Here is a 12,823-nt window from a genome sequence, read left to right as displayed (position 1 = left end):
CCCCATTGCCGTCAGGGTCAAATCCAAATTCCTCATGTTGAATTTGAGGCCCCTTACGACCCAACTTCCACAGATGACCCCAGCATCATCTTGTAGTTCCCCTCCTGTGCCACAGTTCCTAACACTGACATGGTCCCTGGACTCTCGGCCCTGCCCTCTGTCCTAACTGCCCTTTCTCCCTTCCTTATCTGGATGAATCCACCCAGGAACCACCTTTGCCAGAAGTCTTCCCAGTTGCCAGGGCTGGATGAACTCTCTGTACATTTATCCCCCAGATGGTGAGTCCTTGGATAGTAGATCTGTGTTTTATCTCTATCCTCATTGCCTGAAACGTCACTGGCACTCAGATGTTGCTGAATAAATATTGAAGGTGACTGGGAATAGTATAAATTCCTTTTCCTTCAAACTTTAAGTTAGGGCTTTATATGGACTTAAGGGTATGAAGGACAGGGAGCTGTGGAGTCCAGACTCACCATTACCAGCTCACCATCTACCAAACTCTTATTCTCATGTTAGGGCACAAGGATGAGTAAAAATACAGCCCTGAATCTTCCCTCCCAGGGGAAAACATCGAAAAAGGGTAGCCCTATCTCACAGGCACCAAGTGTTATGAGAATATGGGGGATAAAGAGGATGAATTTGGCTAAGGAAATTTGAAAACTCTTAATGATTTGAATTGGACCTTAAAATATGGCAAGATTTGATATTGGTTTTGGGGAGAGGGCATCTTGAGCAAAAGCTTAGCTGCAGCACGTGCAAGGGACATTCCACGTTGGGATGACCTGAGGCTAGGATGTGCGAGGAGACCATGAGGGAAAGCTGGAAAGGTATGTAGTAGGGACCACGCTGTGGAGGCCTTTGAAGGCAAAGCAAAGGAGCTTGGATTTGTCCTGACTTGTCCCCCCACAACTATGCCTCCACATACCCCAGATGGGGGGTAGGAACAAGGCTTTACAGAGGAGGTTGAAAAAGTTGGAATGGTAAGGGTGGACAGCTTTATCAGTCCTTGCAAGAATAGAGCTCATTATGTTCCGAAAGCTCCTGACGGCAGAACTGAGGAAAAAGTAGTGATGAGAAGCTTAAAAAATATTTTCAACTACTATTTTTGTGCTCATGTTGGAGGGAAGGATGAACAGACAAAATCAGTATAAATTTCAATGTTTTGGCTTCAGAGATGACTTACATTGTGTAGACAGTCCCCACCCCGCCCTGTTCCTGTTTGCACATAACATTTATTAGCCTTCACCCTTGACTCTGCCCTTGTCGTACAACAGCAAGAAGGGAGGTGAAGGTGTCTGTGCCTGAGCACTCAACCACCAGTAGGACCCCAGGCCTGAGGCCTCCTTGCTCCCCACCACCACCATTGCTACTCCCATTCTTCTGGTCACCCCGACGGGAAGCCATGGAGTCACTGCTGACTTTTCCTCTGACCTCATCCCCCACAATCAAACAGTGGCGAAGGACTTGCAAACATCCCTCTTGGCTTTAGAAAGCTCAAGTGGCAGATTGGGCTGGGTCCTCTAGTTTAACTGCTGACTCCTGGCCTCACTGGCCTCCTTTCTGTCTGTGTGTGGCAGGTGTTACCCAGTCCCCTCACTGCTGTGCCCGGGCGGGCACCCCAGCTCTGTGCTCTGGGAGGCATGGCTCCCTGAGTTCTTTCGTCCTGTGTAAATGGCATGTAGTTGGCAGTGAGTACATTTGTTGCTGCTTGAAGATAACCATTTCTAGACTCTTCCCCACCCAATCAGGCTTCAGTCCACAATGTCTAAAGATGTTGGATCCAAACAGAAAAAGAAACCCTTGTACTCTCCTTACACATCTGGAGCCACCCCCCCTCATCCTGCCACTAAGAGTTAACACTTGCCTCTTGACATGAACTCCTCAACAGAGAAACCTCTTGGCCAAACAGTGTAACAACCCTGTCCCTCCCATGCTTCAAGTCCATTTCTGCCTCCCCACCCGATATGCCCACAGTTGGCCCCAGTCAGCACTGCCCATCCATCAGCTGTTAACTCCTTTCTGCAAGAAATCCTCAGCTCTTTTGGACACCCCACTGGTCTCTACTTACTTTTTCCAAGCCCCCTAATCCCCCTTCTTTAACTGGATGGTCCAAACATACTTCTTAACTGGAAATTTCTTAACTTTGTGGATGAATTTTAGATGTTAGCGATGAGGACATATGAAAGAACTAGTCGAGAGGGGTTTCCTCCTGAAGGACATAAAACTTGCGCAAGCCATGGAGGGTGAAGGCCAGCCTGGACCACTGTCCCTCTCTGTGGAGCCACACTCTGCTGTCCAGAAACCTGGATGAGAGATCATACACATCTCAAGTTTTTGGCTGTAAAAACCTCTAGGCATACATCATTTTTAAAAATTTATATCATAGGCTTCCATTGGCATAGCACTTTTGGAGGCCCTCCTGGGCTTGGCACATTGTGGGTCCATAAGTGTGTGTGTGTTGCTCGAGAGGTTAGAAGTCCTGAGTTCTGACTCCAAGAGTTTAGGGTCCCTAAGACTCAGCTCCAGAAGAAAGAGAAACATTTGTAAGAGGATTGCACGTGTTTTAAGTGGGGAGACTCATGGCAATGAGAATTTGGGGTCATGGCAATCCCATGAGAAATGGGGACAGTCCCTTCTTGTTTAAGGGGGACATTACGGAGGAGCCCTGGGTCTCCATTAGTGACCACACACAGCTTTGACCTCTTGGCTGGTTGCAGGGGATAGTGGCAGAGGGCAGAGTCCTGTCTGAAGGTGTTGCTTTTTTTTTTTTTCCTCCCAGGGAGGCATCCGGCCAGCCAAGCCCTAGACTCCCCTGGCATTGTGGCAGCAAGCTGTTTTGTAGGTGTCGACATTGGTTCTTGGCATCTGACTAGAAAATAGAGAGTCTTGGAGGAGAATGGATATGACCACATTTAAACCAGCATTCACTTCTCAAATGTCCCAGGCTGGCCAACCTGCCCTCCCCAGCATGGCTTTGGCCCCTTCCCGGAAGGCACGCAGGCCCTGACAGACACAGGGCCCACCTTGTGACCTTCTGGACAGATGTCTTGCAGCTGCCTTTGCTGATAGCTGTGTCAGAGGCCAGGTGGCCGGCGTCTGCACCGTCTGGCACCTGGGCCAGCTAGCTTCTTGCGGAGGTGGCCCCTTCCTGGGGACTGGTGTGGGCAGCGCCCTGGTGAATGTGCCCCCATCTGGGGCTGCAGAGGCCAGTGTCTGGAGGGGAGGCAGATCTGGGGCCTTAGGAACCACGGCTCTGGGGCTCAGGGCTGGAGTTGTGGCCGGAAGCAGAGACGGCGTCTCATATTCTGGTGGGTGCGTGTGGTCACCCGTCAGTGCGCATGCGGCTCGCTGACCCGCCGTTCCACCTCCCACGTGTCTCCTACCGCCTCTGCCAGGGTGTAACTGGAGGGTCTGAACATACTTCATTGTACATCTCTTCACTTTGCCAATGAATTTCAGTCATGAACGTGAACAGATACATTTTACTTTTCTATGTATATTAGCACAGAAAGCATTTTTAGGGAATGGCCTAACAAGAGCTATAAACTGTCCTCATTTAACATACAGCAAAGCCACATGGTGCCCCTGTTTAAGTTAGGATCTTGCACGGAAGCTAACCGTGCGAAGAATTGTCTGGGCCCCACCTTTCTTCTGCTCCATTAATCAGTGATCTCAACACTTTCTGATGACAGAAGCTGCCGTCACTCGGCACGCGATGTGTTCCTGTTGCCCCAACGCATGAACTAAAGCCTGCTCTCTTCCCTGCAGAATTTCCTACGACCCCGCCAGGTACCCGAAGTACCTGCCCGAGGCCTACTGCCTGTGCAGAGGCTGCCTGACCGGGCTGTTCGGGGAGGAGGATCTGCGTTTCCGGAGCGCCCCGGTGTACATGCCCACCGTCATCCTGCGGCGGACGTCGGCCTGCGCGGGCGGCCGCTCGGTGTACGTGGAGGAGTACGTCACCGTGCCGGTGGGCTGCACCTGCGTCCCCGAGCCCGAGAAGGAGGCGGACAGCCCCAACTCCAGCATGGACAAGCCGGGCGCCAAGCTCCTGCTCAGCCCCGGCGACAAGCCGGGCCGGCCCTGAGCCCTGCGGCTGTCCGAGGCCCCTGTCCCTGGAGCGCTCGGCTGGTTCAGCCGCGTCCCGGGAGCGAAAACGAAGACGCGAACGAGTACATGAAACAGCTGAGCTGGAGAGCTCTTCCGACCGAGCCTGGTTGGCGGCTTACTCACACACAGCACCATCCCCTGGTTTTCTTTTAGGCAAAAGCGCAGGGTCGGTGAAGGCTGCCGGGAGGTTGCCCGGGTACATGGCAGCGGGCAGGGAGTGTAGGGCCAGGGCCCACCGAGGGTGGCTGGAGCCTGGCACGCGGAGAAGTGGCTCCGTGATCCTCCCTCCGTGGTCCTCCCTCCGTGGTCCTCCCTCCGTGGTCCTCCCTCCGTGATCCTCCCTCCGTGATCCTCCCTCCGTGATCCTCCCTCCGTGGTCCTCCGGGCTCAGACCCTTCCCCCACCGCCCAGCCGCAGTGCCGCGTGCTGTTAGGACGCTCTGAGAAGAGGGGCGATCCTCCCCAAGATAGGTAGTAGATAGGTGCTTCTAAAAGAAATGTTATTTTTAAAAAAGAATACCTACTTTTTTGTTCAATGTTTTCAATGAGGCAGAAACTATTTTTATATTAGGAATTTTGAGTATATTAAAATTTTTTTACTTGACATATAAGTATTTTATAACCGTTCTGTTTTTACTTCCTCTGGCAAGACTTTTTAGAAGCACAATTGGAATCCTCAAACTTTTTAGCTGGCACTGGGGCCCAAGTCCCTGAATTCAGCCTGTCCCCAGTTGCTGACCATAACAAAATGGACAGGGCTGAATGTGACCTCCAGTGAAGATCTTCATAGGCTGCTACGTGAATACAAGGGAAGCACAGGAGGCCTAGCTCACCCCACACGGGCCAGGGATTCCAGAAACCTCAAACATGGTTTGTTCATGAGGATATAAATGGCCACAGATGTATACAATTAAACGCTTTTTTCACTTTTGAAAGTAAGTGGGGCCAAATAAGAGGTGGTGGGATAAGGTGAGAGGTGGAATGTGCTATCTTTCTTTGCCAATTCTCAGAAGAATCCAAGTCTTAGCTTAGTTTCAAGGGCTTCAGGAACCAGCCGAATATGAGGAGAAGCAGGCCAGCTTACACTCTCCAGAGATCAGTATCGGGGCCTCTTTTTCTACATCCTGCAATGTGAGCTAAAACCGTACTCTCTTCTGTAGGCTGAAAGTTTGTCCTTGAACACAATTATTTGTAAAAGTGCGAAGTTCTTTTTAAAATCATTAAAGCAGTTGTAGGTGAAGGGCATGTTGGCTGTGTGCACTTCTCTCTGGACTTGGCTTTGATGGGCTCAACTCATTTTTAGAGGGAACTATTTTCGTCTTCACTTTATCTTAATTTTATGGTTGAAGTTTAAACTGAGATCTGATTTGGTCTTTGAAAGGTCAACTCCTGCAAAGTCAGTCTCTCTTCTCCTGTGTGACACCCCAACCAAGCCAAGAAGTGTCCCTTATTTATATGTATTTCACCCTCAAACTTCAGTTGTCAGTAACAGAGCTTTAGCTCCCTAGTTACCAAGTATCAGCCTTAGTTTGACCTAGATGGAAGGTTCACTGAGAGAACTTTCCACTTGTACTGACAGAAGTTGTACGTGAAAAATACATTGCCGAGCAAAATCCAGTTTTCCAAATATTCAAACATTCAAAATTGAAAGTGCTAGCTGTGGATGGTTCTGTAAAATCAATCTGGGAAATTTTACTTCGGCATTCAACCTCTGGGGGAGTGGTGTGTGTAGGAAAAAAGGTATCACGAGTGGTAGCATACCTGGAATACATTCCTGTCCAGAGCAGTCTTTCATCGCTAGCTCGAAGATAACATCAAATCCATAAATTAAAAAGAAAAACTGCTTTTCAAACCAGTGGCTTGGGTAATCGTCCCAGTCATCGCCACTGCAGGGTAACATTTTCCAGCTACTCCTCAGATATTAATAGTGCAAACATCAGAGGAGAATAGACTTAAGGAGAGTGGACACTTGGGGAAAATATCATGGTTTTATTTTTATTAGTTTAACTAATTAGCTTGTGAAAAGGTAACACATTTCCCGCAGAAGAAATTTAGCTTTCCATTCTATGGAACCAGAAAGGCAACCTTTCTTTGTGTGTTTTCTCTGAATGGAATATTCATCCACTTAATATTTATTGAGCACTTGCCCTGTTCCAGGCACCGAGCCCCTGGGAGCCACCTGTGAGGCAGGCGCAGTCTCCGTCTCAGCCGAGAGTCGACCCTGCCCTGGCTGTGAGAGCACAATGAAGCGATGGCGGGCCGCTCCTCACGGGAAGTGCTGCCCGAGAATCTGAGCCACACTTCTGGCCCTTGTAAACGGATGGTGCCCGTCCCCCCGTCACTGTGAGGACTGAGCACCACCTGCAAAGCACAGCGCCTGCACACAGGAGGCCTGAGAACATATTGGCCCCAATGATTTGTGAGCTACATTGAAAATAAGTATCAAGCTATTCTTTCTTCATATTAGGTTTATTGCTTTAGCGAGGCTAGATCATTAAGATGACTTTTTGTATAAAAGTTTAAAAAATCTATCACTAGGCAGCAGCGACCAGATAGGATATGTTGGAGTGAATGTTAACTAACAGGAATTAAAAACATGAAAAAAAAGGTACATGCTGGAGGGAGAGGGTGGTGATGCAGTCTGGGGAGAGACTGTTTCAGGGAATAATAAGAGTTTTGGGGACAGAGTTTTGTTCCCTCATTAAAACTACAGGGGTTTTTTGGAGCAGAGAGAGGTGATTATTGTGCTCCTCAACCATCGGGGGAACATCCTGCCAGCCCAAGCTGAGGAGCAGCCCCTCCTCAGTGAAGTGAGCGCTGACCTGGCCACTTCCGACCCGGCTTCCCAGAGCAGCACACTTCGCCAGTGGGGATTTCACGGCTTCCTTTCTCCTGCCCCAGTGCCATGGTGCTGATGTTTCCTTCAAGTAATCCTCTCGGGAGAGCTACGGAGCAACCCTGGGGATGGACGTACCTTGCTGGTTACTGAAGCTTTTTTCCAGCTAACTGACAATATTTCCACTGTATGCTTGTTTGATAAAAACAAAATCATTTGGGAATAGCAGTCAAAGCCCATCACAAATGCCAACAGTTCCACACTCAGGGGTCGACGTTACCCAAACTTCTCGGTTTGCTGCAGGTCTTTCAGCAAGGCAATGGGAGAAGAGGGTCATTTGAGAGAGGAATGGAAGGGAAGAGCATGTCGTTCCCATGGGAAATGGGCTTTCCAAGTGACTCTGGCATTTGTTCCAGCTGTCGGGGTTCCCCATCACCCCCGAACGACCCCGCTAAGTCATTGCATGGACTTCTGAATTATCAGCAACACAGAAATTATTATCCTTTCTCTTTCCACTCATGCTATGGTTATTTTGTGTCTCAGCGCAAATCTTTGAATTAGCAAGGACTTTAAAAAGGTGTCTCTTACAATATTCTTCTGAGTTTTAAGTGCTTTGGTTGGGTGTAAGAGGTGAGGCTGCCTCCTAAGAAGTCAGAAAGCTTGTGCCACGCGTGCCGTGCAGTGCACACCCCCCACCCCCCGCCCCGTCCGCTCGGCAGCCCGGCGTGTTGTCAGGCAGCCAACTCCTGTTCCTGAGGGTCGCAGAGGCGGAGCGGCAGACCTTTTATGAGATCCAGGAGCGGATCCCATGTGAACACAGGTTTGCTAAAATCACAAGGGGTCCAAAGCAATAAAACACATGTGGGCTGCTTATTATACAACAATGTAATTAAATGTTTAATGAGTCAAGCTCCGAGCCTTCCCTCCCCCACCTTGCACGAAGAAATAAGGTTTCTCTTCCTCATGTAAACGCTAGACTTCTAGGGTGACTACCATTCTGTATTTCTAGGCTGCGACTTGCCCACAGTTCCTAAGTTACATTGACATTTCCATACATGATTTGTTACTAAAATTTGTTACTGGCCTAGGTGATTTTTAGTGAACTGACTCACGAGGAAATAATAAGGTAGGGGTATTTTTTAAAGAACAAACATTTATTGAATACGTCATATGTGCCAGGTGCTGATATACTGATAAAAATATAAATGTCTCATAAAAGTACCTAGTGATTTTTAAAGTAAATTAAAAATTATCCCAAAGTAGGACCATCGAGAGCTAAGAAAGAACAGACAGGAGCAAGCTCCCCCGCCCCCCAATTTCCTGAGCACTGGCGCTTGGGCACGAGGCTCCCCAGGACAGGCTGGGTTTTCGCCGCAGTAACCACCCCACAGACTGTGATTTTCAAGAGCAGACACGAGTATCCTGCTCCCCCTCCATGTCCACGGCAGGCCCACTGCTGCCCGCTAGCACCCGGGCAGCCAGAGCGCTTCTGTGGAAACCTGCTGGCAGCACATCAGAGAGAAAATAAAGCTCTGCTTGGCACTTCATGTTTTGTTAGCAAAGGAAGTCATCTGAGGTGGGGAAGTGTTATTCCTAACTCCCTCTTTTTAAAGTTTTTATTTTGAAATGATTCCAGATTCACAGGAAATTGCAAAGATTCTACAGAGAGGTCTTGTGTATCTCTCACCCAGTTGCCCACAATGAGAACATCTTCACCGAGCACAGATTCCCCATCAGGAACTGGACACTGCGCACCGCCCAGACCTCACTCAGAGTTCACCAGCGTTGTGTGCGAGCGCGATGCGTGTTCTGTGTCACGCCATCCGTGGAGCTGTGTGTACCCGCTGCACGATCAGGTGCAGAAGAGTTCCATTTTCCCTAAGATCTCCCTTTACTCGTCCCACCTATCCTCCTCCCCCAGCCCGATCTTGACCTCTGCCAACCACCAATCTGCTCTCTATTCGAGAAGGTTACATAAATGAAACACAGTATGTAACCTTTGGGGATTGGTTTTTTTCACTGAGCACAAGGCCCTTGAAATCCATCCAAGTTGCAGGTATCTGTGGTGTGGATGAAGGATGAATAATTTTTGAAATAGAGCAGTCAGCATGCTTCTCATCTCCTTTTTGCTGTAGTGTTTGGTTTGCGGATGGCACTGTCAGTTTCTCAGGGGGCTTGGAGCATTAGCTGTGGCTTTAGCTGAGGATACAGAGGCCTGAGCTCACAGAGCGCACCTGGGCTACGTCCTGTCATCCCTCGAAGAACCGGCGCGAAGAGGAAAGATCCAGGACGCTTTCAAGGTTCCAAGGATTATCAACTTCTCTTATGGAGGCCAGTTGTGTCTCCTTGAGGGGCTGGAGCAGATGGCAGGCCCCTGCACAAGTCCTGCGACACCCCGGGAAAGCTGCTGTGAAGAATCAGTGGTCCGTTGGGTAGAGTCAGAATAGGCCCGTTTTAAGGGGGCGGATGGCCTGAGGCAGAGGCCCAGGTCCTAATTCAGGTCTTGGCCAAGCTACTAAGCTGTTCGTACTTCGGTTTCTTACCGAAGTACAGGTGAGGAGAGCAGATTTTAGGTAGGTTCTAAGATTTCTTCCCACCATAATTCCATGCATTCAAGTTGGCAAGAGCATCCGAGAGAGGTGCCTGCAATAAGGAACTCATAATGAGATGTTGTATTCCTCATTTTGAAAATTAGGCCAGGGATAGCCCCACTTTGCAGGGGAGGGGAGGAGGTTATAAATTTCAATCCACCAAGGAAATAATAAGAGAAATGTCACACAAGACCCTTTACCATATTATATTACTATCTGCATTTAGATTTCACGGTCTAGCCCAGAATCATAATTCACGTAACAGCGAAACTCGTTTCCCAAGGTTCGGGTATGTTTTGGAATAAACTTGCACATCTTCACGCCAAGAAGTTTTGCTGCCTCTTCTTCCATGACGGCACCTGAAGGAACAAACCCAGTGAACCCAAAGCCTGAAATCCCAACCACACAGCCATTGCCAGCAGTGGAGGGATTCTAGACTAGAATACATGCAGTAATAAGTTGACGATATCCTTCAACAAATACGGGGGAAGGTCAATTCTTTATATCCCTTTTTACTTTCTTCAACACATTTGCAAATTACCTACTCTTTCATTTAATAAATGGTTTTCCTACCTCTGCAAAACTGAGACACTTAGACAAGTTTAGAAATAAAGTTATATTCCACAAAGTAACATAAGGAAAGTAAAAATAATTACTAAGAGCTAGTATTTTCCAAATTTGAGTCAGAACACCCCCCTTTCTCAGTAATACCTGATCTTGCAAACTCGTGGGAATACATTCGCACAAGTTTTGGCTGAGTGTTCCGCGTGTCTCACCCACTGCCTGGCACATGGCCAGCGCTGCGGACACACTTCTGGGGGCGGGGGAACACCTCTCCCGGACATCCCATTGCAGGAAGCGCTTCTCCAGCCAGTTGAGGCTGAAGACCCAGGACTCGCCCGGATTCATCCCTTTCCTCCACATTCTGAGCATAGCAAGCTCTTCTACCTTGATCTGGAAGTGTATCTTTACTTCCCCGCCCTCCTTTCTACTGCCACACCTTGTGCGGACCAGGTCTCTGCTGGACACACCCTGGGGGGGGGGCTGCTTTCACTTCCACCCTAAATCCCTTTCAGCACCAAGTGAAAGCACACTTCTTTAGGCAAACTGGATCCCATCAGCTGGAGGCTGCCTCCTTTAAAGGACAGTCCCAAATCGGGCCATCAATGTAGGAGCCCTCTCGTCCCTCCCCTGGCTTCAGTGATGCTCCCTGTACCTGTGCAGCCCTGGGCTGCGCTCCCCTCATCCCTCCAAGGACCAGGGAGAGGAGGAAAACTCCAGGGGGCTCTCAGACACTGGTTCCTGGAATTACAACCTCTTCCCTGCCCCCCACCCCAGGGGGGCCACCCCTTGAGGTCTCCACTAGAATGCTGCTCCTCCGGGAGCCCTCCCAGCCCCATCTTAAGAGCACGCATCAATCTCAGTGCCCACTCCGCCCTTCTCTGATTCTTTCACTACACTTACCAGAATTGGTCATTCATCTCTTCTGTCGGGTCTGTTACTGTTTTTAACCTAGCCCCTAAAACTGAAAGGTATGCTCCATGAGATCAGAGCGCCAGCCTCTCGGCCGGCACAAACGGCTAGCAAACAACTATTGGCTTAATAAGCCTTAAGTAAACATGACCTGGGAGAACCAGAGCCACCTTCTTGACAATTCTACACAATGGAGAACAGACTCCCTGCAGCTCCGGCTCCCTGCTCAGCCCAGCCTGAGGGGTAGGGGCCTCGGCAGCACCCAGGGCCTGAACAGCAGCCCCCCAACGGAGCTGGCCAGGAGTTAATGTGCCAGTTCTCCACCAAGCCTCTATAAATCCACCTTCAGAAGGTACATCACTCTCACCAGTAAAACTCTTCCGCTGATAAAATAAATCTAATCCAGTGTCTAGCTCTGTAACCCTAGGCAATTCATTTCAACGTTATCGAGTCCACGTTTCTCTCTCATCAAGTGTAGAGGCTGGATCAAATACTGCTACTACTCCTGATGAGAAGGAGTAAAAATAACACAGCACACTCACCAAGGGCCAGACCCCACCTTACGTGTATCATATCCCTTAACTCCAGTAATGCTGAAAGGCAGTAGTATTACCAGTCCCAATCTGCAGATAAGAAAACCCGGGCACAGAGAGGTTATGCGACTTGTGTAGGGTCACACAGTAGGTGGATTCAGGCTTTGAGTTCTGAGATCTCTTCCAACTCCTGAAACCTAAGGCTAGAAGACCCCGTCATCAACGTTCCCGAGACGCACAACCCAGCACCCACCTGTGCACAGCAGAATCTTGCCCTGAGTCAGATACTTGATGGTTTCCGACATTTTTCCGAGACACTCCTTGGAAAGGTAGGGGGGGTCTGCTATTACAATGTCAAAACTATGTGCGGCAATTTTTTCAGGTAAATCCAATGGATTATTGTAATCATAGAAGATAAACTCCTCTCCGTATATGGCAAATCTTTTGTCATATTCAAAGATGTATACCGAAAAGTCTTCTCTGTGTAGAGTTCTCAGTTTCTGGTAAACACTGGGGGCACTCACACAGGCTATTCTAGAAAACAAAAGGAACAAACTCATGAAAGATCTTTAATGGATAGCTTAGGGTGTTCAGTAACAACTACTTCTCCAAGAAAATACAGGTCCTTGCATTCAGATTTTAATCAGAGTGCAAGCTAATGTAAAGGCAGTAGATCTCATGAGAAAACTATACTGCCTCACTTTTAAGGAATCTGGTGTTTAAAAATCCTGCAACTCATAAGAAAGAATAACTGTGCTTTTTTATAGCAAAAAATGTAAAACATTAGGAACACATTAGGAAAAAAGTTAGATAGCCCAAGGCTTCAATTTGCTTATTATTTTCACGTTGGTCCTCGTTTTAACATTTATTTCCAATACTTTTAGTCTCAAATTAAATATTTTGAAGTTACTTTGTAATATTCATAATTTAGAAAGAAAAACCCCAAATGATTGCCTCAATAACTTGTTTTCTGTCAAGATACCCTAAAATTTGACCTCAGTGCAGACCAGCTACTTTGAATTTCTGCTTTTCTGTATAAGGAAATCAAAGAATCTGTTTCATTATAAGCAGTCCCTAGTTTACGAATGGGTAGTGCTCCAACATTTAACTTTAAAACCAACTACTAAAAAAGCTAGAAGTAACCTAAATATGAATTACTAAGTTGACTGTGGTACATCTATTAAAATGGAATGCTACGTAGTCATTACTCTGTAAGATACTCAAGGAATAAGTGTAAACCATGCTTTTTTATTATTATTATTATTAGTTTCAGAGGCAGAA

General features: G+C 48.1%; 2 protein-coding genes across 7 annotated transcripts in view; one reads left to right on the top strand and one right to left on the bottom strand.

Moving 5' to 3' along the window:
- Positions 1 to 9,862, top strand: part of IL17D (interleukin 17D) — a 25,427-nt gene extending 15,565 nt beyond the window's left edge. The window contains exon 3 of the mRNA XM_026492972.4: positions 3,769 to 9,862. Within this exon, the coding sequence (XP_026348757.1) occupies positions 3,769 to 4,087 (319 nt within the window). The 3' untranslated portion in view covers positions 4,088 to 9,862. The remainder of the gene's footprint in view (positions 1 to 3,768) is intronic.
- Positions 8,081 to 12,823, bottom strand: part of EEF1AKMT1 (EEF1A lysine methyltransferase 1) — a 23,936-nt gene continuing 19,193 nt past the window's right edge. For all 6 annotated transcript variants that reach the window (XM_044381687.3, XM_026492970.4, XM_026492966.4 and 3 more), the window contains exons 4-5: positions 11,796 to 12,076; positions 8,081 to 9,895 (exon numbers count right to left, since the gene is read on the bottom strand). In XM_044381687.3, the coding sequence (XP_044237622.1) occupies positions 9,759 to 9,895; positions 11,796 to 12,076 (418 nt within the window). In that variant the 3' untranslated portion in view covers positions 8,081 to 9,758. The remainder of the gene's footprint in view (positions 9,896 to 11,795; positions 12,077 to 12,823) is intronic.

This window comes from Ursus arctos, unplaced genomic scaffold, assembly GCF_023065955.2.
Source record: "Ursus arctos isolate Adak ecotype North America unplaced genomic scaffold, UrsArc2.0 scaffold_10, whole genome shotgun sequence".
Classification (NCBI taxonomy): domain Eukaryota; kingdom Metazoa; phylum Chordata; class Mammalia; order Carnivora; family Ursidae; genus Ursus; species Ursus arctos.
This window is presented reverse-complemented; position numbering and strand designations above follow the sequence as displayed.